The 26003-nt window shown below is 41.5% G+C and overlaps 1 protein-coding gene across 5 annotated transcripts in view; it reads right to left on the bottom strand.

Moving 5' to 3' along the window:
* The window catches only part of TAOK3 (TAO kinase 3), a 94084-nt gene that overhangs the window by 9311 nt on the left and 58770 nt on the right, over positions 1-26003 (bottom strand). For 3 of the 5 annotated variants that reach the window (XM_076353367.1, XM_076353366.1, XM_076353369.1), the window contains 3 exons: positions 20587-20754; positions 17450-17656; positions 7441-7575 (listed from right to left, as the gene is read on the bottom strand). In XM_076353367.1, coding sequence (XP_076209482.1) covers positions 7441-7575; positions 17450-17656; positions 20587-20754 — 510 coding nt within the window. Of the gene's footprint in view, positions 1-7440; positions 7576-16952; positions 16968-17449; positions 17657-20586; positions 20755-26003 lie in introns of those variants that run through there. The other 2 variants (XM_076353368.1, XM_076353370.1) reach the window with 2 other exon arrangements.

Genomic DNA, 26003 nt, shown 5'->3' with positions numbered 1-26003 from the left:
AAAAACTCCAGTAAGGTGTGCCAAAAATTTTCAGAAGAAAATGCAAATGGTAATGCTTCCATTTCAAAAGAAAAAAGTGTCCAAGACAGATTTTTATTTTTTATACAGTCCCAGGAACTTCACATATAAAGATCTGCTGATATTTTATGATAGACCTGGGAACCAAAAGCTGGAGCCCTCAGTACATGTGTAGAGCTGCAGTCCCTGATTCTGTACAAGGGGACCTCTCCCTTTCACACTTAACAAGTATGAAGCAAAGAGCTCAGCCCTTTGAAGGTGATCATTGAAGCTTTATGAACCAACAGTCCTTCCTGCAGTCTGCAGGAGCCCAGCCTTCCTGATGAATTTCTCCACAGCAGTCAAGAGAAAGAACTGGCACCTACTACAGTACTGCTGTCATTGGAAGGCTATTTTTCAGAGATCTTCAAAGTAAGTTCAGATATAGGATGGGATGCACCTACAGACCTGAGAAGGCTCAAGTTCAACAGAAGAAGAGCAGCTGCTTTACCAAGCAGCAAACCAAGCCCACTTGCTGGCAGCCCTGTGCTTCAGGACTAGTAGCTGATAGGAAGCAGCGATCAAGCAAGAGCTCCAAAAATCAACAAGCAAGTTTAACAACACAACTGATGTGTTACCCAAGGCAGACAGCATGCTGCCACCTGTCTCAGCTCAAATGCCTACCAACACTTGGGAGGGGTGCGAAGAGGAGGTTAGGAAGAGCCTTGCACAGCCTTCACCTTGAAACAGATTAACAACAATTTACAGTAAATAGTTACCAACCAAGAAATTACAGCCAGAGTCCCGGCACAGAAACAAGATACGAAAGGATGAAGCTACTGAAGTGGACAGCCTCTGTTTTCCCCCCATCCCTTCCAAAGACAACCCCAGAAAGAAAATGAAACATCTAACTGCAAAGAAAACAAAGAACTAGTCTGACTACAGTGCTGTGCCAGACTCCATTACCAGGAAGTGATGATGGGGGGTTCACCACATTAGTGAAGTCAAACATCAACTACGAGGTAAGTGATGATGCATAAATCACATCCTCCTTGTACAAGGAATTTTGGGATGTTATTTAGAAGTTGACTAGATTAAATATATACTTACACCTCAGCAATTGGTGTAACATAGCAGCCTTCAAATGCTTCAGACAAGGTAATGAAACAGACCCAAGCCAGATACCAGGAATATGTGAGACTGTAGAAATGACTACAGAAACACAAACACAGGGCTAGCCCTGTGTATTGCTATAGTTCAAAAGGCTTTTTTTTTTTTAAAGTGTAACAATGACAGCTATACTTTGCAGAAGTTGGTAAGCATTTGTAGGAACTTGCACATTTCAGTCAAGTTCAGCAAGAATAAGAACTCTGACAGAAGCTTCCAGGTAATGAAAGTTTCTCAGAGAAGTCAGCCAAGTAAGAGACAGATGTCAGGTAAGACAGGCAAAACCCCAACATTTCACATACGCCATTTACTACGTTAAATGATATATGACTTGCAGAGAACAGACTTGGTCAGGGACTTGCAGAGGCACAGAGATACGGCAACTACCACGCAGCAGTACCAGATCTTCCTAGATGTGCTATTTTTGAGGCCCAGCCTTTTTGTGAACAGTGGGACGTTCTGCACGGCACACTCCGTTCCAAGAAGTTGGCAGAACAAAGCAAACAGCAAGAGCATAAGAAAAAATGGATCTAAGAATCCACTAGCAATTTTGCCAGTCTCCCTTTGGTCTAATCTCTAATGAGATTTAGAACGTGCACTTATTTACAGAAAAAAAATCATCATTAAACTTTTATCCTTATTTTTTTTGCTGCCTCTGGGCACCCCATTTCCAGTTTTGCTCAGCTTGCCTCTATCAGGACAAGAATTCCATCTCTGAAAGATTTCACATTAGGTCTGGGATATTTATCGCCAACAATAGGATGCAACTACTAATTATAACACTAGCTGATAAAGCCTTCCAGCACAGCAGAAGATGAGACATTAAAAAGTCAGAGGAAAACAAAACAAGCATTTCATTCCTAAAGACAAGAGAGAAGGAGAATGGTAGACTTGGTGGACATTTTGTAGATTTAATGTCTGCCTGCTCATGCTAAAGACCTCATTTATCACCATAATCTCTAATCAAGACCAACACTCTTCAGAACTCCAGCTTCGAAGACAAGGTCTCCAAATGGTGATCTCAGAGCATGGATGAAATTGGAAGAAATTAACATCGGTTACTGAATATGACCAGTTCAGTACCAGAGAAGTACTTCAGAGTAAGAATGTCAACACGTGAATGAATGAAGGATTATGGTTTTAAAGATGAAGCCCCTAATGAATGAACAGCTTGAGTGGCCATTTTAAAAAGAAAATTTGGGGAAGTTCCAGTAATCACCTTTCTGGTGTTCTTAGGCAAAGGCACTTGGAACTTTACAAAGTATTTCACAAACATAATCCCATAGATTATGATGGGAAAAAAGATGACAACTGAATTGCTCATTGCAAAATTTGTTATCCACATAACCAGAAAACGTCAGGGTGCTTTAAAGCAGAAAACTACAGTTTCCTGAAGGTCTATTTGAAGCATGTAATAATCAATCAGATCATTAGCAGAACCAAAAAACCTGTATAAAACAGAACAGCTTTTATTAAGGTATGACATTTTCTCACTTTCTTATCTCTCTCTATCTTTGGCACGCACAGAACTAAGAAGAGAGATGCCTTTTCCAACCTACTCCCACAGGCAGTTCACTTGCCATAAAATTCAAACTTTCTCTCTTTCACCCCTCCAAGGTTTTTGCTTTACGTAAGGAAGTTGGGCTCAGAACTTCTCCAAAGCAAAGTTCCTTTTGCTACATTGTTTAACCAAAATACCACTCTCCTAAAGGACAGTTATTCTCACCCCTCGATAACCAAATGAAATACTGAGCTCCTCTTTGCTGGACAAGGCAGAGTATTAAGCAAGATACTGCCAGCAGCCTCTCGCAGCAAGAACTTTGAGATGAGAAAGAACAAGTTCAGTATTTTTAGAGCAAAGATCTATAAAGGCAGCAGCCAGATGAGTCCATTAGGAGAAACTCAACCATCTGGAATAAAATGTCATTGCCTCAGCAGAAGAGGGTGCAGGAGAACAGCCATCATGTAAACGTACCTGGTTTTGGAGTCAGACTGCCCGAGTATCATTTTAATGGCCACATCCAGAGAAGCCTGCTCACACGTACCTAGACATTTGGCTTTGCAGACCCAGGATGAGATCACATAATTCGTTTGCTGGCATTTGGATTTCAAAGAGACTGCCAAGGCCTTCGGCAGAGTCCACCTGATCTTTCTATGAAGTTTTAATTATTAGATCATTTCATTTGAAAACTGTAAAAGCAGCTATCGAGGAAATGCATGAGGCGGTGGGGAGTTAAGGGGTCAAGCATGAAAGACATCCAAAAATGCAGATCGATGAATCTCTGTACATATTTAAAAAACACCTTTCACTTGAAAATGTTGATAGGTGGAATCTTATCAACATGCAGAACCTCTAACCCTTCTTTTTAAACACAGTTTTCTGAGCTTCAAGGCTTAGATTTCCAGTTGTAAGTTTTAATTTATGGATCACTGATAGTCTGCAAAATAATACGGAGATGTAGTAGGTACCTGATCTCCATTTCAGATACTAACTTTCACTGCAACAGCAGAAATACGCAGCGCGTTTTCCACCACTGTTCCAAGTGAGTGATGGTTACTGTTGCCGCAAGTGTCACGCAAAAAAAAAAAAAAAAAAAAAAAAAAAAGTGGGGGGGCAGGGGGGAGGTTGGTCTACACAATGACAAAAGAGAAAGGCAGTCCAGGGAAGAGCAACTATTAAAATTGTTGCTTGAATTATGACCAAAGGTAAGCTCCTTCAGCTTTCTTAACCACATTTGCTCATTTTTTCTTTTTTTTTTTTTTTTTTAAACCTGAGTAGTATCAAAGCATCGCTGAAAGACTAGAAAGTTATATTCACAACCTGTTTCTTTGTGGACAGCCCATTTCACTATTTTATCTGGAAGTTTGTCCAGTTTCCTTCTTATTCACGTGATGCTTTTACAGAGCAACAGAGCAGTCCCAGGGCACTGGGACATCTGGAGTGTAGAGCTGCCTCACGTAGTTCTCCCGCCTGTAACCCCTACACTCGCTGAAACTACTTGAGCTTGTTTTTGCAGAGAGATCCAACTTCCAAGTTGAGAGCATCCTTTTAGAATGCCAGTCTTCCCTCCATCTGCAATATCCCAATCTAAAGGTGAGTAACAAGGACTTGAGGGCCCAAGACCCTGGACTCCACCAGCAGAAACAGCTGTGAAGCAACGTGAAGAGTCCCCGGCCCCCAGACTCAGGGCTTTTCCTCTATAATGCTCCCCTCCTCTCATGTTGGGAGGTGGTGTTCAGCAAATCCCACAAGCAGAAGTTTTTACACCCAAATCTCATCCCATATTATTGAATTTGGGGTCAGAACTCCCTTTTTCTGATTCTCTGCAATACAGGCCACCTGATGCTCTCAACTGCATAACCTTTCTGTGCCCAGGGAGCGGTACCCAGCCGCTGAGAAACCAACTGATGGTCAGCAGCAGCGATGTAGGGAACCATCAAAGCATGCTGGTTTGCTTCGTTTTTAATACTATGGGATCTTGACCACCCATTCATACAGGATTAATTTTTTCAAGATGCCGCTGAAAGAGTAAATTAACACAGAGAGATGAATAAAGTCTGAATTTCTAGTTTCATACTGTAAATTTCAGACATGTTTAGGTCATTCTCCCCATACTAGCTACATGGCTGACCTTGCCCTCCCCACAGATATTTAAGCAGGAGACAAGGGGGCAGGCATGAGAGAAGTTTTCCCTTGGCCAGAAAAGCAGCAGCATTCGGCACCGCTACCCACTGACATCATCCAGCCACCGAGCGGTGATCGAATGCACAGTGATAAAAAAGTGTGCTGACAGCCACGCCGGCACTTCAAACCCCAGCATGTACGCCGGCATTCTTCATATTCTGTGCAATAGGTTTCAACTTAGCATTTTTTCTTCTAGATTTCCATTTTGGAACATGAAGAGGTGGAAATGAAATATTATTAAAGGGAAAGCCCATCACAAGAGTAATTGAAATGAAATAAAATATTTCTGTTGTGAACACAGGGAAACTTCTCCCCCACCACATAACCTCAGAACCTAAGGACACAGTAACACCTCCTGTAGTACCAAGGTGGTGCTTTGGAAACTTCCCTCTATACTGGGAAGGGGATATGTGTGCATATGATGGGGACAACAAAGCTTTTGCATGACACATACTACCACGTGCTTTTCCAAAGGCCTGCTGGCTAACATAGTGAGCTAACGGGTGGGACTTCCCTCTCCCCCAAAAGACACTGTGCTGTGCATGTACTGCTCACCCTAAGCTCACCCTAAGTGTGCACTCTAAGCCCAGACACACTCTGCATCAGAGTACGTTCCACAGAAAACCAAAGAACGAAAAAGTTCTCCAAAAAGCCTACCATCTTCCCCACCCAGTATTAATTTTATCTTTATCATTTGGTCACTGAAGCAGAGAGATTTAGCAAATCCAAGTGAATAAGGAATTAAGGTAGACACAGTCCCAGCCCCACAGGAGGCCGCCACAGGATTTAGGAGTGACCTTGGGACATTAGCTGTCTTCCCCAGAGCTTAGAGGGCTGGGAAGACCTCACAGTCCATACCTTCATACCAACGTCTTTCATCAGCTCCCAAGGGGGCCTTGCCATGCAATACCTTCAAGCCACCCATGTAGCCCAGGGATGACATATTCAAGTAAGACAGGAATTATGGACTCTGCTGCTGAAGGCAGGACAGAAGGTGCAGCAGCTTTCCACAGGGAGTAAGAGAATATGAATATATTCATCAACACACATACCTATTTATCAATCAAACTGTATATATGTTTGGAGTATGGTACTGAAGTCATTCATCATTTCTTCCCTCCAGCCAACCTAACTGGATCCTACTTTTATTTGCTCAGTGCAGGCAACAGTGTTGGTGCTGTAGTGGGTGCATGCACACGCACACACACACATACAAAAGAGAAAAATTCACAAGGCAGAGGGTCTCCAGGAGACCAGAGATCCTGCCCGTGTCAGGTGCGCTGCATGAAGTCCTCTAATGCACACATTTCTAGGACACCCTTTAAATTGGGGGGGAGGAGGGAGGGAAGGGGGAGCAGGGGACACCGGCCTGGGGAGCATTCAGGCTATGGCTACCCAGAAGTACACCTGCAAAAGATGGAACTCAGATGCTCCCCCCAAATCTCAGCCCATGAAGCATCTGGCCAGAAGTCTGTATGCCACAGCATCATTTTACATTTTAACAGCAGCAACAGCAGCAACCACCACACAGAAAAATTTTGGCTACTGGCGCTGCTGCTGCTTTTTCCCTCCACTCAGAACCTTTAGCTATGGTCAACACACACACACACACTGTCCGTCTTGTGCATGTAGAAATCTGAAGCGATTTCAGGGGATCAAGAAATGGTGGTATTGAAGGAAAAAACCCACCATTCAGGCAGGGTAAAACAAGAAGGGGAGGGCTCACTGGTGTAATTTCGGGGTTGGTCTAGGATGATGTCATAGCACTGAGCAAGTGCCATGGCCAAACAGCAGGTACTTCCTAACGCTCCCCGTCCATCTGACCACTAATACCATCGGGCTGATTATTTAAGATTACATTTATTTTAGCTTTAAAAGGCCATTTTTCACTCCTTTCCCTCAAAAAGGTTGCTACCGACTGCAGCCTGTGCGGATGCGAGGTGGGGGAGGCAGCACGACAACTAACTCTTCCGGCACACACCCCTTTCCCTACTACAAAGGCATCCACAGCAATCACATTTGCAATAGTACAAATCTTGATGGATTCATCCCATCCCCCTCCTCTTTGTAAGCCCACAGCCCGCTGTAAGCCCTCTCCGTTATCGCAACCCAGCAATCCTTCCTAGGGATCAAGCTGAAAAATGCAGTCATGGTACAGTTGCTTGAAATAAATGAATGAATGAAAAACCAGCCAGCAGCTCAGCTGGGAAGCAGCAATCTTATTGTTTCAAAACCCATCTGCATCTCCATAGCATTAAAGCGTATTGCACACGAGCACATATACACACTTTATGCACATGCAAATAAATATATTAACAAAAGAGACAGGTGGAAAAGGGGGGGGTGGGGAAATCTGAGATTATATTAACTTCATCCAGGAAAGTGGCTTATTTCACATATACTGGAAATATACACAGAAATTAAGTATATTCTATATTTTACATCTCACACACACAGAGCTAAAATATCTTTCAGTGTAATATCTAGTTGCTATGCCAACCAAAAAAAAAAAAATTAGGAGAAAAAAAAATTCCTGACCCCTTTGCAGAGGGAGAGGGGGAGAGAGGAGGTGGGGTGGGGTGGCTGCTTACCAAAGATGCTGATTTGATTGTGGCAAAGCGCTCTCGGTTCCGGTAGTGGAGGGCCTGATTCTGCACTGACTGGGTAGGCCGCACCTCAGGCCTGCGATCCCTGTGGCCCACCTCATCCCTTATAAATACATGATCCTGCAGAAATGGATAAAAACAAGGAGAAAGTCCGGCTGTGCTCTTCCTGCAGCGGCTGCCTCTCTCTCACCCCTCTGTCTGCACAAGCGCCGCTGTTTGAGAGGCATAGTTCAGCTCTCTGCTAGCCCCGGCAGCTCCCACGGTACAAAATGAATAAGCAACACATTGCAGGCTTGGGTTCGGCGTGTCAGCTGATCGCTAGCGGGATGCCTTCTGAATCCCTGGCTGGGTTTTTTTTTTTTTTTTTTAAACCTCCAGTATTACATATGTGCAAAAAAAAAAAAGACTCAAAAGCATAAAGCGATGCAGAGCAATCGGACTCCTCAGTAAGGTCGGGTTCAAGCACTGCAACCGAGCAATCCCATTAAAAACGTGATTTCCATGTCTAGCAAAGAAGATGCTGTTCCCTTTTAACACAAGAGCAACATTTTGCCTCATTCCCTTTGCCGAGTGGTTCGTCCTCGATAGGGTTTCTTTGTCTCTTGTTTGCTATCTGCTGTGGAGGACAAGCATCCTGGCTAAAACCATGGCAGGCTGGAGAGGACCAGGAAAGCCTCTGTGACCACTCAGGGATCCTGCTTTCCAGTCATGCTCCTGCACAGTTCTAGCACTTTCTCTCCACAGCCCACAAAGGATTTTTTTTTTTTCTCCCCCCTTTTAAAGCAACAGCTCACACGTTTTAGCACAAATGGTTCCCGGTGCAATCTCCCTCTTGCTCCCTGGCAAGGCTTCGCGAGGAGCGGCTGTGCATCCGCAAAACGGCGCGTGCAAGTTTTGCAGCGGAACAAAGCTCTCGTCAAGCGTATAGGAGAGACCCTGATCAGAAAGGCCGGCGAAAAACGCCACCACAATCTTGCTAATTGAAATGGTGACTGCCAAAAGTCAGCGCACCCGCAGGCTATGCCTTCAGGAGGGAGCAGCCTTGGGACACCAGGCGTGCCCCGCTGCCTCCCACTGCAGCCTGCCCAGCGGCGCGGGCTCCACAGGGCAGCAGTGATGGTAGCCAGCGTTGGCACATCTGCCACGCTGCCATCTACCACAGTTTCATGACTCCCATGCTCAAATTCCAGCTCCTAAAAAACTCAAAGGAAAACTGAGATTCTTCCTTAATTAAATCAAGTTTCCAACTGTCAGGGATGCAGAATAAAGGCTGCAAGTGCCTATGCCAAAAGGCAAAGAAGAGATGCTAACCCTTGCAGAGAACGGCTACCTCTGTGCACCGGGTGTTTGCAGGCGAGCAGAAGCAGCTTTGCCACCCTGCCATGCCAGAGCAGACACCAGTAAGGTCAGAAAGCCCTGTGGTGAGAAACCAGCCGGTATGGAGTAGCATCTCCACCATGACACTGCTGTCGTACTGACGCTCCTTTCCCACTCTGCAGACATTTGTTTCCCTCTCTGCTGTCCTCTGTTTCTAGCTGCTTCTAGTCTGGACCCACGCACATTCAGCTGCTTTCAATATGATTCTGTAAATGATTTCAAGCAAAAGCCAAACAGGTACAGAAATGCTGATACAAAGACTGAACGACATGTTAATTTAAAGTGCTTTAAACCCAATACCTTTTCTCATATCCTTCATTTTGAGCATTTCTGCTCCACGCTCACCTTTCACTAGCCTTTGCACAGAGAGAGCACGATGGCCAAGACCATCACAGAGCCAAGCCTGCACCAGCTCTTCTGTACCAACCCGAGGGAGACAGAACAAGCTAAAACAGTTAAAAAGGACAGTCCTCCATAGAAGTAGTAGGATTACAGAATGTAATAAAAAGTTGCAGTTTCATTTTATATTGGTCATCCTTATACTGGACTTTTTGTTGCACTGTCTTAACAGGGGAAGGCAGTGTTACAGAGGGCAATTACTGGCAATTGGGCTGATCTTAGATTTTCAACTTGTGCACGTTCGGATGACAGGCATGGCTCTCAGACTTGCGCACTTTCCTAAGAAAAGTATGTTTTAGGCTCTAGAATAGTCATACCAAAAAAATCTTGATTAAACATTTAAAGTTTAACAGTATCACTCGGTTTAATTGGACTCGTGGCTTCACTGGACGAATATCAATCCTAAGTTTTCTATAGCTTTACAGCACTCTCACCTATCAAGCAGGTGCAAGAAAGACTGTGAAATACAATCAGAATAACCCAAAGCAGACAGGCTGGCTACTAACATCACCTTTTAGTTTGGTACTTCTACTGATGTGTTTTGGAGCCTTCCGGCACAACGGCCCCCTAGCCAGGCAAGGGGCAGTGCTAGAAGCAACGCTGAACTTGGCCTCTCGCTCTCCAACAAGCAGCTCTGCAGAGATAAACCTGGCTCTTTGGGGCTTGTGCAAACACAGCCTCGTGTGAATGCACTGGTACGAAGCGAGCTGGAGCAAGGGGAAGGGAGTCAGCAACTGCAAAATGGAACTCCTTTGTTACAGGCTGAAACTAGAGCACCTCATATGCAAAATAAAGCTGAACAAAAAACTCCTGTGGTAAAGATCTATACAAGACTTACCCATCTGAACCCATGAAGGGCTGAAGAGAAACGATAGTACACTGGAGCTACTATTCCTCTACTGTAGCTATGAAATTAAGATGGAGACAGGACAAATATTACCCATGGTCATACACAAAGCCTGCAGCAGCACATGTGAATGTACAAGGTTCCTAAGGTCTGCTAGCAATACCCCAATCCCTGGACCATCTTCCCTCTCTCCATTACATTAGTATGCCAGGGTGAATGTGAAATATTAAAACCAGAGAAGCAGCAAATCACCGAAAGAGACTTTTAAAATGGGCATTCAGATTTTTTGGAATGCTCCAAAACACCACCTAAAATGACAAGTTGAAATCGTAATTACTTCTTATATGGGAAATTTAATCTGTGGGTTACTTTCTGTTATCTAAGAGGTGGATTCTTAGAGGGCAGATTGTCATCCTGATCGTGTTTTATGGGACTTCTAGTTACTTCAGTGCACATAAGCAGCTCACAGCAGAATCTAATTGCCCTTCAGGAATGTGAATTAACTGCATTCTCCGTTTCAAATTGAGCTGGGCAAGGAATGGGAAAATTCCTTTGCAACAGAGCAAGCAAAAGGACCAATTTCAAGCGGACAAAAAACTCAGTGGCTGTCCTTGGCACCCCTTAATCTGGGATCTGAGGCTTCTGCATCAGGCAGGCAACCACTATTAACTCTCAAATAAGCCCCTGCAACCTTAATAGGCAAAACATTTTTCGGAAAAGCTGTCACGCTACCAGAAGTAAAAATCACTTGACACCAAGAGTTACCAAATCTAGCAAGCTACACTACCACAGAGACTGCTAGTAAACAGAGACCTGTAAGATAAATAAACCTAAGAGTAGCCATGTCTCCACCAACCTTCCTCAGGTAATGTGACTGATGGCTACTACAACAGACATCTACCTACAAACCCAGAAAACAGATTTCTGCTCTTTTTAGTTTCTTCTCCCAAAAGCTTGCTAAGAGACACTGCAATCATATCTCCTTTCAGATGTTGGTACAAATCAGGAAATTTTGTTTCAAACTTTTAGCTCCAGATTTGTGGGAAACAAAGACGCAAAACTGTCACTTCAGCTCAAGTTACTCAGTAAGTAAAATCTGATCAAAAGCACCCCAGAAACTCATCAAGTTTGGGTCAGGGTATCTCTCAGCCCTAAATCTGCAGTTCAAACATTGGTTTGTTTTTAAAGTAATGTATCTCCTGTGTATATTTCGCTTACCATCTGTTTTCTGTGTTTATTGCAATATTTGCCTTATGAATACAACTTCAGGCATGCTCAGATCATAACTCCCATTAAACCATTAAAATCCTTCTATTTAGGGTCAACAACCTAGAATCTTCAACTTCCTACTAAAGAAATCATTTGTTCTTCTGACTGTATTATCTGCTACATAAACAGTTTTCAGGCTGATCACAACAAATGGGGGTATTTGGCTGGGTGTTGGCTTTGAAATTGCTGATCATATTTGCTGGGACAAAAACTCTCCAACATTTCTACATTATTATCTGATCAGGGAGCTGGTGGAGCTTCCAGTTACTTACGAGATGCTAAAGAGCAAGTCTCTCAAAAACAATGAAAAACCCCAAAAGGCAGGACTCCTACATATATTATGGATTAATAAGCAACCTAAAAAAAAAAAAAAAAAAAAAAATTGTTCTTGTGGAACATAATCTCTGGATAAATAAAAATACAGAGCAGCAGTCAGAACATTTGTTCAGACACAAATTGATTCAAGCGGGTTCCAGCTGGATATCTAAATGGCTACCACTGGTGTATTGTCTGAACATCTTACAGTGCTCATGGGTTTCTGCTCAAACCCATGAGTCTTGCCCAAGGTCACTCTACAGAGTAAGAACCTGAATTTTGCTCTCTAGAGTCCCATGCCAGTTCTACCACACACTGTCTTTTCATCCTCCTCACTGAAAAAAGGGCTTTACCATCCCCTGCCCCCAACACCAGCGCAACATTTCAGGAATATCTGCTTAACACCGTTGCCATGCATTTTTAAGAGCAACACTAACAGCATGTTGCTAACAGTATCTTCATTTTATGTTCAAGATATTCTGACTAGACTCCTTCCTGATAACACTGATCAGATAATGTTTTGTTTTGTTTTTAGAGAAAGACATAGCTTGTTCCAAGAAACACTAGGGAAAAAACCCCACACAAACACATTGCTGCAACAAAACTTCCTAGGTGAATAAAATACCTGCTCAGAAGACAATTGGAACAAGCAAGCTATAGAAGCAAATAGAAAACAACTCACTAGGTAGATAGGAGTTGATTTTTTTCTGTAGGAATGAGAATTTTGCCTCAGATTTTAATCAGAGCAAAACCGGGCAGACAGATCTATAAATTGCATTTGATATTTACATTTTTTCAGTATATAACACTGTCATATGGCTGAAGCAATCCTTGCACTGACAAAGCATCAAACAATTAACAAAATACAAACAGAGAAAGGAGTCCCATCATCTTCAGCAGCTGATTTAGAAACTAACATACACCCCAATTGCAAACTCGGATCACACTGGACTAGCCTAAAGCTGAAACATCCAAACTTTCACCTCAGAAGGTGAACCACTCAGTTGCACGCTGCATTTTGTTACGCACACCAAATAAAAACTTTCACAAACACCGTTTACACAAGAGGATTCACGAACTGCAAAGGACTGCCAGTCTCCTAGACAAATACGAAAGGCAATTTCTGAGCCATAGTAAGAACTTCAATGGAATTGCAGCAAATCCCTTCTTTCTAAGCATTTAAAGAGCAAGGAAAGCAACAGTGTGCCATCGTTCATTTTAGTACATTGCACTAAATGCCTTGATAATCTACAGAGAGGTTTAAGTATCAGGAGCCTTTCAAGAAAAGGCTTCATGTCACCAGCCTGCTTGACATGATTCCAGAAGGTACGCGAGGGGTCATCGCTGCCGGCACATGCAAGCCAAAACTCAGTAAGTCATTACCTAAATATCCTTTACATCTCATAAAACCAACATCTTTTCCAAGTATGAATCATAAATCTTGATATGTAGGAAAACACCCTCAGCTTTGCCTCAGCTGTAACTCACGTAGAAGCGCCATGCCAGAGCGCTCTCCATCCACACAATTCAGCATGAATGCTGCATATTAATCACGGCAGTGATAGGCGATGCATACAGGTTAATTTAATGGATTTGGAAAGTCACTCAAGTTTCAACAGTTATCACAGAAGTATGTTTTAATTACAGACATCGGGCAAGAATTTGTGATGATCAACTATGAACATCTTCTTTTCATCCTTTTGTTTTAAACTAGATTTTAAAACAGAAGTTTTCCCTGACATTTTTATTGCCCAAGTTTCACCTTCATAAGTACTGATGATTTTAAGGTTGAAGTAAGTAACAGCGACAACTCTGTATTGCAGTTGAACAAAACAATACCGTACTGGCTTTTTGTTTCAATTAAAAGCGAACAACCTTTTTTACTATCATAAAGTTTTATGGAAATAAAATAATACCATGTGGGAGCATTCTAAATCCTACCACTTGGCATATTCATTTAGGACAACAAAATAATGTTTCTGGGAAGCCACCCGTACACACACTGACATATACCAGCAGTTGAACAAAGGAGATGACAAACTAACTACGGTGCATCAACTGATGCCTTAATTCTTAGGGAGCCAAAATCTTCATCCTCGTTTTAAGATGAATTAACTGATACTATCTGCTTTTAAAATCTGGGTTACGTGTCTTTGAAGCACAGTGTATCTGGAGTTTAACTCCCTGCTCCATTTTGTCTTTTTTTTTTGCGTACTCAGATACAATTGGGTTTGCATTAGAGCTGTCACTCACTCTTCAGCTCTCAACCTGTGCAGCTGAACAACTGAATTAGCTCCCAACAGGAGATGGACAGGAGAATGTGTATCCATAGGTAAGATGATCCTTGGATGGAGAAGCACAGTTACGTTAACTGTCTTCAAAAGACAGACATTAGAAAATCAGAACTCTTACACTGATTATATTGCAACTTACATGGGGGAGGTCACCAATCTGAAACCTGCAAAGGGGCAACAAGAAGTTCCTAGCAGGACAGCTCATCCAAGCTGGACATCTGAATTTCCTGTAAAGAATTTGCTGGTAATTAAGGCATTCTCCTGAGGAAGCAGTCTTTGATGCTAAGGATGGACTAGGATCCCAGGAAGGGAAGATGCAGGCTTCCTGCCTGAGTAGCAGACATTATTGCAATTTTTTTCCTCCCAGGAGTTTAGGACACAGCTATAAACTAAGTTATATTAAAAGCTACACATTCAATTAGGGCTTTTTATTACTATTATTTTCTTCCTGTCCAGTGATTTTTCTTCCATTCTACTAGTTTTACTCTGCTGACAGGTGGCAGTCACCTTTGTTCTAAGCGCAAATTTAGAGACATGGAGCTCTACTGCTGCCCCAAAGCTTTTGTACTGTGCAAGGAATGAGGCTGCGCCTGCTTTTCATGGAGGACTTATTATGAATACTATTCTGTCAGGCAAAACCCAAGCGTCTTGGCTATCATGAACTAGCACAGCCAGTGAAAGTTAACTAGATCAGAAGCAGGTCATTTCACTTACTCTATGACCACAAAACATTTTTGGAAGTACTTTGTCTCAGAGTAGTTGGTCACAGTATAGATGCTAGGAGATGATGATGCTCGAAGCTTCTCCCAGCCTAGCACTACACAGGTGATGTAGCAAGAGCCTGAGGTCTGCTCCGGAATTACACCAGGTAAACACCACTCCAGACTGGCTCTTCACACCAAGCAGTGGTCTGAAGCACTGAAGGCTGGGAACTATATTTCACACATGACCACAAACTTTCTCATCCTACATTTTACAATTGCACATGACATTCTGGGGCTGTGGTCCAAAGAAATCAAAAGGCCTCTGACACTTAGCACTTCTTTGAGCCTTAGAAAATATCAACGGTCTAGGCAATTTTGCCATCCTGGTCACTTTACACAGTCTGGTACATCCAGAGATTGTTAATTAACACATTTGTGGAATACCGTAATTTTACACAACACTTTGATTTGACCCGTGTCAAAACCATCTCATATGTGGCCCTATGCCCACATAATGGAGACGGCTGGCTAACTATGTTCATCAGTATTTTCTTTTTAGCCTTTAAAGGCTGATTAAATGCAAAACAAAAGCTTAATTTAAACTTGAACCCCAGGTTCTTTCCATTTTGTTTGTGATTAGGTTCCAGAGTGCTACCAAACTCGGCACTCCCTACTTCTCACCTGCTAGAACAAAACCAAGTTGTGTGAAACAGCTTCATCACAGCTTACAGAAACACAGTTAAAGCAAGCACAAAGGCAAACTGATGTATTTTCAGAATAAGGAACTTTACCTTGAAAATGGAGTGGGATGTATGCGTATATAAACCCCCTGAAATGTCCTGTTCCAATTTTAGTCTTTTCACGTGTATTAATATATACACATGAAGCAGTTTTCCATTAAAATTGCATTCCCCAAAGCAGCAGAGAATAAAAAAATCATGTACTAAATTAAAACAATATATTTGCAGACTGGAATACGTCCTGCTACACATAGTCTAAATTTACCTTATGTGTAGATACAGCCGAAGGTAACATTTGCCAATTGAGTAGATGTCTACTCCACTGCAAGAATCAGTAATCACACTCAATTTTTAACTATTTTGTAAATACCATCAGTGCAGATCTGGGTTTTGTGCTTCCAAAATTACCATAAAACACCTGTGTTGTGATCTACAGGTGATTTCTTTTACAATACTTCAGTTACAAGTGTACAAGAGACCCTGTTTTTCCAAACCAGGTAACAAAAACTTCCATGTTTATGCATTCTACTCAACTGAATGTCTTAACCTCAAGAAAACAACAGCTACACAGAAGTCTAAATTCATAGGACTGAATTCATAGTCTCAGAAATCTTCCTGTATTTGTACTTTAGAAGTGTCATACAATCACTATAAAATGAAATATTATTCTTAAAACAAGCGAGAACTCCACTTCTTTCACAAATGCAATTTATGTCTGATGGGAGTGGCTCACATTGTTTTCATCAACCGTAATGACACTGATCTGTCAGTAAATATTATAATGTATTATTGCATAAATCAATTCCTCAAACTTCTATTTTAATGCATACGTAAATATCACTACCTAACAGTGTGAAATCAAAATTAATACACATTTCTGAAGCCTACACAAAATGAGAAAAAGCTCCAACTATAACCACCCAGAACACACAATCAGTTGCGCCGCTCTTCGCTCAGGATGGTTCCTCGGGCTGGCATTTGGTACCTAACACCGTTTTTTGAAAAGAGTCTCTCTCAAAAGGTGCTACTGCAAATGTATTTGAGAAAGATATAAACCCCTGAAACCTATGCAACTTATCTGCCAGTATCTTTAAATATGCAAGGCAATCTTTTGTTGAAGACGAAATTTCTTGAGAGCTCCCTTTTATAAGTGCTTCAATATTCAATTACACAAACACTGTATTTCAGGGGGGAAAATTTCTTACAAATATTTAATTAGTTAGAACCAGGCTTTGCTGTAACCCTACAAATGAGAAACTCATACTTTTCATGCTGCTGTATGTTTTAGCCCCTCTGGCAAAAAGCATACATACACTTTGAGGCTCTTTACAAATGCAATTACACAAACAACCTATATTTTACTGCCCACTAGCAAATGACACTGCTAAGGCCAAGCCAAAACTATTTTAGTCAAACAGTCTTAGACTAGATGCTGACTTACAGCTAGACAACTTTAGCTTGATATCTAGCACTAAGAAAACAAGAGGCAACAGATCACAACATGCAGCAAGAAAGCAGAAAAGCATTGAGTGGAACTTGACTTAAAACATACCTCGTGGGAAGGGTCCAAAGTTCTGCACACTTCCACTTCTCATGAGGGAAATCCAAGTGCAAGCAGATTTTAATCGTACACTGTGACTGGTAAATGGTTAGCTTAGCTGCTATGACCACTTGTCACCATACTACATAATACAGTACAATCATTCACAAGGAAACAAGAACTGATGTTACAAGCAGAGATGAAGAAGTGCACATGCGGGGCTGGGTAAGGAGGCATGCAGTAAGTCTGCGTGAACCCTGCCTAGACACTGACAGCGCTACCTTTCATCAGCGGCCTCTTTTTATTTTCAGAGGTTATTTAAATGCAGTTTAGCTTTTAAAAGAAAAAAAACACAGAACTTGATTCTGGCAAGGCCGGCACAGCTCCTGCTCTCAGCAGATGGCTCAGCACAAGACGACAGCACACTGATCGTTGGGCCCTACACGGGTGAGCCAACGTGAGCAATAGCAGGGACTGCAGGAAGCTATGGAGAGCACCAGAGAACATACCTTCTTATGAACAACGGAGGAAGTGGAATTAATTGTGCTCTCGTCACTATGCATCATGACCAGTTCAGGGCTGCTCTCATCCAGGACCTCCTGCATGCTGCTCACACTGCTGCTCTGACTGCCTGTGCTCACAGACATACTTGGGATGGAATGGTTGCTGCCCAGACTGTCCATCTTCCTACTCAGGTTTGATCCATGCTCACTGTCCTATAAAACAAGGGGCATCAGTTACAAATACTGCAGGAGATCACCTGCCCAGCACGTGCCTGCAGTGCCCAAAGTTTGTTTTAAAGGCAACTCTGCAGAGTTAAAGGCTTTTTTGCTCATTATTTTGGCAGCTACGTTTCTGAAGGCTGCTTGGGTTATGAAATACTCCATACGGGGCAGTTAGCTTTTGCCTTTTCCCCTGCAATCTTATTATACCAGGCTTCAAGCCAGTTTTTTTCCATATATCAGTAAGTCTGGGCATGGCTCTTGGCTTGAATAGGAGACATCCAGGAATAATGGATGCCTGGTGGAAGGAGTCTCATAATTAAAAGGAGCAATCTAAGTTTGTATTAAAACAATGTTCCAAGTCAGGGTATGCTACAACACATTTTGTGAATCAGAAAAGATGCAAGACAATGAACCCATTTGTTTACGATTTGATAACTATCACATGGTGCTTAACAGGTGTAGAGGTTTTAACCTCCATGTCCCAAGCAGTCAGCAATTACATTTTGTCAAGCTAAAACCCCCTTTAACCTTGTGTTTTCAGCCAAGATAAAGTCTTCATTCACCTTTAAGCAGCTGACTCAGAAGAGCCTGCATTATTACAGTGACTAAAACTGTTGTGACCTCTACTTAGACATACGTAAATAAATATTCCTTGTATAGGACATATTTTTGATTCTACAGACAAGTATCAGAAGTTAGCATCCTTTTTTCTTGTTGCATACTTATACCAGCTCAGTAATCCCAGAATATGCGCTTAATCTGGACTGACTGAGAGAATTTATGGAGTCCTTTGTAATTAACTAGTGGCACTGAAGAGGCTTGCAAGAAGCTCACAGTGCGGACTGAGAACTCTGAACATCCTTCAGCTCCTGGTCCGAAATAGCCTTGATTCACCAAAATGAATGGCTTGCTGCTGCACCCAGTTTGTCCTGGCCTCCAAAGTGATCTTGGGGAGAATTACATTACAAATCAATTAACAGGGTACTCATTTTATTGGAAACCAACAGAAAGGTAAGATTGACAGACTTGACAGATTTGTATCTGATTGTGTGATTATTTTTTAAGCAATCAGCAGATCATTCAGACCCTGTGTAAGAGCACTTAAAATCCAAAATACAAAATAATACTGTTTTACAGAGAACATATGCACATGAGAAGATGCTTATATAAAGTTGCAGAAGAAATAACATAATGAAGCATCTGAGATGAGGATATGGCTATGTAATTAATGAATGTATATGCACAAAGGACAGAGATGAGATTGCATATGCAACCTTAACATTGACTTCCTGACTTGAATACTTTTCAGATGACTTTAACTTTCTTGCAAGAGCTCTGAGAAAAGCATTAGTAGTATTTTGAGTGTTAAAGATTTGTAATGCTCCTTTTCCACCTCAGAAAGTCTAAGGTAGAGAAAGGAACTGCCTTGTGGCATTTACAGTTGAGCAGCTTCTCTTAACCAGTTAAGTAGTAACTGAAGCAAGCACTATGTTTTCCTTTCTCTGCCAAGTTAGTGATACACACGAGCATACAACCTCCTTTCGTGGTACACAAGCTCAGTGGTAAAATGCAGTGCAGAGCATGCTGTGCACATGCAGAGCGTGAGCTTCATTAGAGTGTTAATTCCTAGAGATACAATCTCTTTTCTTCCCCCTTTTTGGAGAGGTGGGAACTGAAGGAACAGAAGATACATCTTGGAGTTAACTACTACCACATGTATCCCACTTAGCTGTTGAGCTTGGATCTGCTGAACAGTCAAGTGGGAGACACATTCCCTTGCGCCTTCCTACCCTGTCACTCTCCTAACAGCTTTTCACACGTAGGTAGACAAAGCTTGAAGGTTTCAGTGCAAAAATCTGACAAATCCCCCCTCTCCCCGCCCCAACAACTAAGCTTGAGGTTTAGAAGTTGGCTAGCTGGAGGGTTAGAACAGAAGCACTTTGTAGCTTTAATCACAGCGGTTGCTGTTCTTGCTCCTTCAATGTGAAGAACAGTGCTAAGTGCCAGTCCCCTCCTCCTGTATGCTCTCCTACCTGACACCCAGGCTCACCTGTTTCTTAAACCAGAGCTCTAGTTTAGCCTTAAAGGAATATTTGACATACACAAACCTCAAAACCCAAGTCCCCAAATATATGCTGAGCTTGGGCATGTCACTGCGTATTATCTTGCTACACTGCAGCAAAAAGGAATACAAACATCAATTTGCCTGTCTATTTTTTTGTTGAGAACCAGTCATGGATTTATTTATCCAACGTGCCTGCACCAAATGTCATTAATTTCCATCTAATCTCATCAACTGAAAAATGACCGGTTTCCTTCTCTAAGCCACAGTTAGTGTCAATTATCATACACTGATTAAGTGCATTGTTTATTATAAGATTTAAACTGAAGCTGAATTTTATGTCTTTAATCTTTTTTTCTTTAATATTAAAGCATTTTAAAAAATAAGTCTTACTAATTTGGTGATTTGCTTTTCAGCTCATGATAGGCCAATTACTTTACAATAAAGTTACGGTAATTGAAAAAAAAAATTAACATTAATCAAGTGGTCTTGACTGTGATTGATTCAAGACTGAAGAGCTTGGACTGTCAACAGACCCTCCTTCACACAGGCTGTGAGCCACTTCCTTCTCACAGAGAATCTCCCTCTGAGTTTCTTCCCTAAAGCTTTCAGAAGAAAGGTCACCAATTGAAAAAACCCAGAGTTTTAAAGTTGCCAATAAATGCACATGTAACATCGAGTAAAGGCTACTGTCACTCATTATCCTACACTATATCTCTGCTGATCGAGACGACATTCCAACAACACGAATTGCATCCTCACCTAGGCTGTGCTTGTTCTGCCCCCTTAAGGACAGAAACATCTCACTTGCCCTAAAATTATTTGTAATGGTGCAAATGAGGTAACAAAATAAAAGTACCTCCTCCTCTTCTTGAGACTCGGTCAGTGGGCCATTCCGTGTCTCTTGGAAAAGGATTTTCTTCATTTTCCGGTACTGAAGGTTATCCAATTCACGTACTGCATCTTTTGTCCTTTGTATGAGGTCTATTAGTACCCTTGGTGGTCGGTCGCGGCGAACAAAATCATGCTAAATTAAAGGAAATGAAACACATGGTTTCAGACATGACACTAGTATGTTTGATGTAGGAACAGGGACAACGTGACTTTTTTTTTAAGAGACACCTGAAATGACAGTTCATATTCAGTAATAGGTCTGTTCATATTCAATAATTAGTAATACCCACTATGAAAGACTCCAAACACACTCAGCACTAGTTACCTTGACTGTGCTCATCACTACATCAAATAACCAAACTGATCATGCGACGCACTACGAGTTTTGAAGCGTAGGCTGCAAAATGTTTTGCTCAAAAGTCAGAAGATCTGCTTAAGCACAGAACTCAATTAAATGTAGAGTACAGAGGAGTGAGGCAAAAATCACTTCACTACTTGAAACTTGTGTGCGTGTATACGCATGCGCACAGGCACATCAGTAGCAGGAGCCGGGCAGCGGATGGAGAGGTGTGAGCCCTGGCTGACTCTTCACAAACTCTCTTTAGTCCTGACTCCCTGATGCACTTTTCTAGCTGAAGTGAAACAGTTTGGACCAGGATCAGGTTTTCTGAGCTCTCCAGGCAACACAGCTAATTTGTCCCTTCCCGAGCTCATTCACTTGAAGTGTACAAGGTACAAGACAGTGCCACTTCAAACCTTACAAAGGCAGAGGACTTCAAAATGAACAAAATGCATGAAGGACAAAGAAGAATCAATCCTGATTATGCAAGACTGCCTGCCTAAGCTACGTGCAAAGGTTTATCCTGCATCTATCTATTCTGATTCATACATAAAACCAGTAAGAAGACTGCAAGGTTTATTTACACTTGAAGCATTTGTAGCCAGAGTTAAAGTAAAATTAGTTCTTTACTAACTCCTGCTAAGGATGTACTAGAAGCACAGGTGTTAAGTGCAGACTTAACAATAAATTCTTCAATAGAATTTAAGTACATGATTAAAGGCTTTTCTCTGATTTATCAGATACGTTCTCCTGAATTGTACAACTGGCCGCAGAGTATGAAAGCCCTGCAGCTTTCCCATTTAACCTTTGACTAAAGTAGACAGTCTGAGTATACACTTGCCAAAACCCTACATGGGATCACTACAGCTAGGTATGTTGCTTAATATGTATCATGGGAGATGGCCTGAAGGCACAAACATCATCTGCACATTTCTAGAAACATTAACAATGAAAGAGAGGAATGGGAAAAAAGTTGTTCTCTACCCTGCGATGCAAATGCCACAATGGCCTTTTGTTAGAGAGCCTCAACAGCTGGACCCTACCCGCAAAGAAATTCTCAGGAGGGTCATGTCTGACTGCTTGGCCTCATGCTCTTTCCACACCTGGTGAACTCAGGGTCCCATGGGACAGGGAAAAGCAGCTCTACCCTAGATGTGCTGCCATCCCCTCAAGTTCAAGAGCTAATACATCCACCTGTAACTGAAGTAACCCATACATGAAAGGCAGTCCTCCTTAGAACAGGAGTCTTGCATATAAAAAAGTTGAAAGGATGAGCTTATCATCTTTTTATGATTTGTAAATAAACACGGAAAGTATCATGCCACAGGCTTATTTCTTGTTTTTAGTTGAATTCAAGCTGTTGCGCATTTGAGTATTGCTAATGAGGACAGCTAGTCATTTCAGTATCAATTTTTTGCTAGTTGTGATGGTGTTTATTTTTGAATTATAGCTAAAAGTTCTAAACATCATTTAACACAGAAGCAAAATGAATAATTTCTGCTCTTCAACACAGATAACCCCCATTTATTTCTCTGTAAACAGTAACAATCTGCAGCTTATCTATGATTAGAAAAAGGGTAACCATCTTTATCTCTTTGTAGATAATTTTTGGAAAGCAGTAATGTATTTGGAACAATGATCCTGAACTTAAATCCATCCTATATGTCCAGTGTCTACTTGTTTATGCATATTCTTTAACGGTGCAAATACTAATTTCACTGGAAAGACTGTGCGCTTCATATTCAAGCACTACTCAAATATTAGAATGAGACCACATGGAAACTGCAGGGCGGATGCACAAAAGTGAAAACCAAACCAAAAGGCTCTTGCATAATGAGAATACAATTTTGACTGCTTACTTGCATTATCTAATTGTATAAATTACATATAAAAGATGTATGCCCCACTCTGCTAGGTACTGTGCAACACTAAGAAACAATGGCTGAAAGGACTTAATTTGTACACTTTCTCCAAACTGCAAGAAAATAACCAAACCGACTCAAAGGGAGGAAGAGGTTAGTCTAAAGGCAGGGAGCAAGTTGGCTGGAAGAGTGACTAACAGAACTCAAGTCTCCTGGGAACATCATGCAAGCTGAGAAAAATAAGGGAAAAGTTTTAAAACAAATTTTATAATTGTTTTTAATTTTAGAAGTGAAAAATATTAGTGAGTTTTTGGTTGTTTGTTTTGTTTCTTTTTTTTAAATTTCAGCTGCATTTTAATATCACTACAGTAATTTTACTATTTTCATCTGGGATGGTGAATTGAAACTGAAATAATTTGCAAACATCTCATTTAAAATTCAGTTCCCTTTAAGAAAATGTGGCCACAAAAATTTGCCCTATCCCTTTTTACTGTACACAAGTGAAAAACCCTCAAAAGACAAAAAGATCTTCAATCTTATAATCTAAAAAGCTTTAGGGAGAGCTACTGCAGGAGGGAACATCTAGAGTACTGTTCTGAAAGTCCAAAACCAAATAAAAAGACTGAATATACACGATTTAAGAATAAGATCTCAGCTCCAATTGTTTGCACAGACTCCAACCTAAGGTACTCATGAAATCATATCCTTCAATGAACTTACACTATTCCTAGAGAGCAGAAAGGCTGCCAATCCACATGAATGAATCATTCTGAAACCCACAACATAAACCTATTAGCTGGTCAAAAGACTGTCAGGGTGCTGCAAGCAGAACCAGAGAACAAAACGCTGGTTGTGTGCCACAGCACAGATGTATCACGGGGGGGGGGGGGGGGGGGGAGGGGGGAATATATATATATACACACACACACACACCAGGTGCCGAAGAGAGAGTACAAAACAAGCTTGTCCATCAGCCTTCACCTGGAGAGCGAAGGCACGAGTGTTAAATATTCTATATGGTCCAGGCTTAAAGCAAGGACAGAAGCAAGCGCAAAGCTAGCTGTTCAGTAAAGAGCGCAGGGTTTCGATTTCTCTCTTCAAGAACCAAGAGGCTCAGAAACATCCATGAGAATGCATTTTACTTAGCTGAAAGAGCAACAAGACAAGCCATAAAACAAAGGCTGAATGGTAGCCTTAGAACAAAAATCAGCATGAATAGGCTGTCAGGTAGACACAGAGCAGCAATCTAACCTACTGTGGAAATTAAGCAAAACACTCAATGGAGCTAGCAATTCCTCTGCTCAAATATTTAAGGAAAAACTGAGTCCTGTTCACCTGGCGTGGAACAGCAGCATGCCATGCAATTCTCACCAGCAGCTATGTACGGCAACCAGAAAAATAGCAGGGCCACTAATCAATTTTAAAGAAAGGAAATACTTAAAAGAAAAAAAAAAAAGCCTGATGGAAAAGGGGCTGGACAGCATTTCACACATCCCTACCTTCTAATGGAAGGATGCTCCTGAATTTCCTAAACACAAAGCCCTTGGAGTTATAAGCAGTTCCTATACTTTTCAGGTAAACAGAAACCCAATGACTTAAACTGGAACTGATTTATGATTCACTGACAAAACTTTGGCAAACTCTGGACACATCACTCGCAGCACAGGTCCCCCTCCTACACGCTCTTGGCAATTATGAACCTGTACAAGGCACTTTCTAAAATGATACAGTTATTTCCAAAACAAATTCCAATTAATTGGGTTCAGTACAGAAACTATTAAAGGGATATAAACAACTTTTGGTTTTGGTGGTTTGATTAGGGGAAGAAGTTAACCTAGGCCTATCCTGTTAGTGCTACTTTTAACAGCTAAGTATGATGCATTATTATAGAAAAGAAGCAAAACACATTACAAGATATTAATGAATCAAGAGGAACTGCTCAAAACCCATCTAGGACAAAGAAATGATTGGAAAATGGAGAGCAGAAACACAGATAGAAATACAACACTGCATGACTAGAGAGAGAAGCTGAAAAGAATGTGATGTCTGGAAATACACAATAAAAAAAAAAATAGATGGAGAGTATGTTTGGTAAGTAATAATATGAGGAGGGATCTACAGTTGGCACTAATCAATAAATTTGACAGGACTTCCGCACCAGACAGCAGTCAAAAGAACACAGCATCAAAACCTCCTATTGTAACACCACAGAGCAGAGCCAGCCTTTCCCAGCTCCCACGTAACCACACCTGGAGTAACATTTCATGACATGTATATCAGTGCCAGAAACGCCCAGCCAGCCAGACGAACTTTAGACAAAAAAAAAAAAAAAAAAAAAACAACAAAACCAAAAAGTGGATCAGAAAGGCCCCAATGAATGATTTACAAGAATAGAGCAAAACCAAGAGCTGAACTGAGATCAGGCAGAAAGATCAGGAAGAGATACATATTCAAAAGGTATGAACAGATAAAGAATTAATCATTAGCATTACTAGAGAAAAAAGGTCAAGATAACCTTTCTGAACTTCATCTGTGTCTGTCCAAAAAAAAAAAGACAAGACAGGACAGTTCACAGCACCCCACACAAAACAAACCTGCTCTGGCCAGGAGATAAACATAGGTCATCCAGTCTCTTCCCATCTCTAATACCCATGTTCCTTTAAATCATCAGCCACTATCTGTAAATCTTTATTAAGAGCTCAATCCTCTGATCATATGGAGTGTAATTCTCAAAGTACCACCAGCTCTGCAAAAGATTTGCTATTGCCTATGCATCTCATGAAGACTGGTTAAGTCTAGATTTTGAGTAGCAATTAAAATGGCTTTTTAGATTTTCTATCACTTCCACAGAGAAAGCCTGTAGCAAATTACAAGCCTTAAACCTTATTGACATTGCATATAAGCTTAGTAGCAAGTATTGCCTGTTACACAACAGAAAAATAACATTTTTCCTTACGGGAGAAGGTAAGCGGGGGGGGGGAGAAGGAGCATCAGCAAGTTAACAGTTACATTACTTTACACAAAACTGCGTAACTGCTCCAAAAAGGTCTTTGCTTTCACACAAGCTGCACCAAGTTACAGTTTCCCCTCTCCCTCTGCCCCTATTCAAAGGGCGAACAGGGTTGCCTCCAGTTTCCTCCCTCATTACTGACTGCTCTTTCAGACACCACATAGTGCAGC

This window comes from Aptenodytes patagonicus, chromosome 15 (assembly GCF_965638725.1).
Source record: "Aptenodytes patagonicus chromosome 15, bAptPat1.pri.cur, whole genome shotgun sequence".
Lineage (NCBI taxonomy): Eukaryota > Metazoa > Chordata > Aves > Sphenisciformes > Spheniscidae > Aptenodytes > Aptenodytes patagonicus.
Note: the sequence above shows the minus strand (reverse complement) of the source record. Positions and strands in the feature narration are given on the sequence as shown.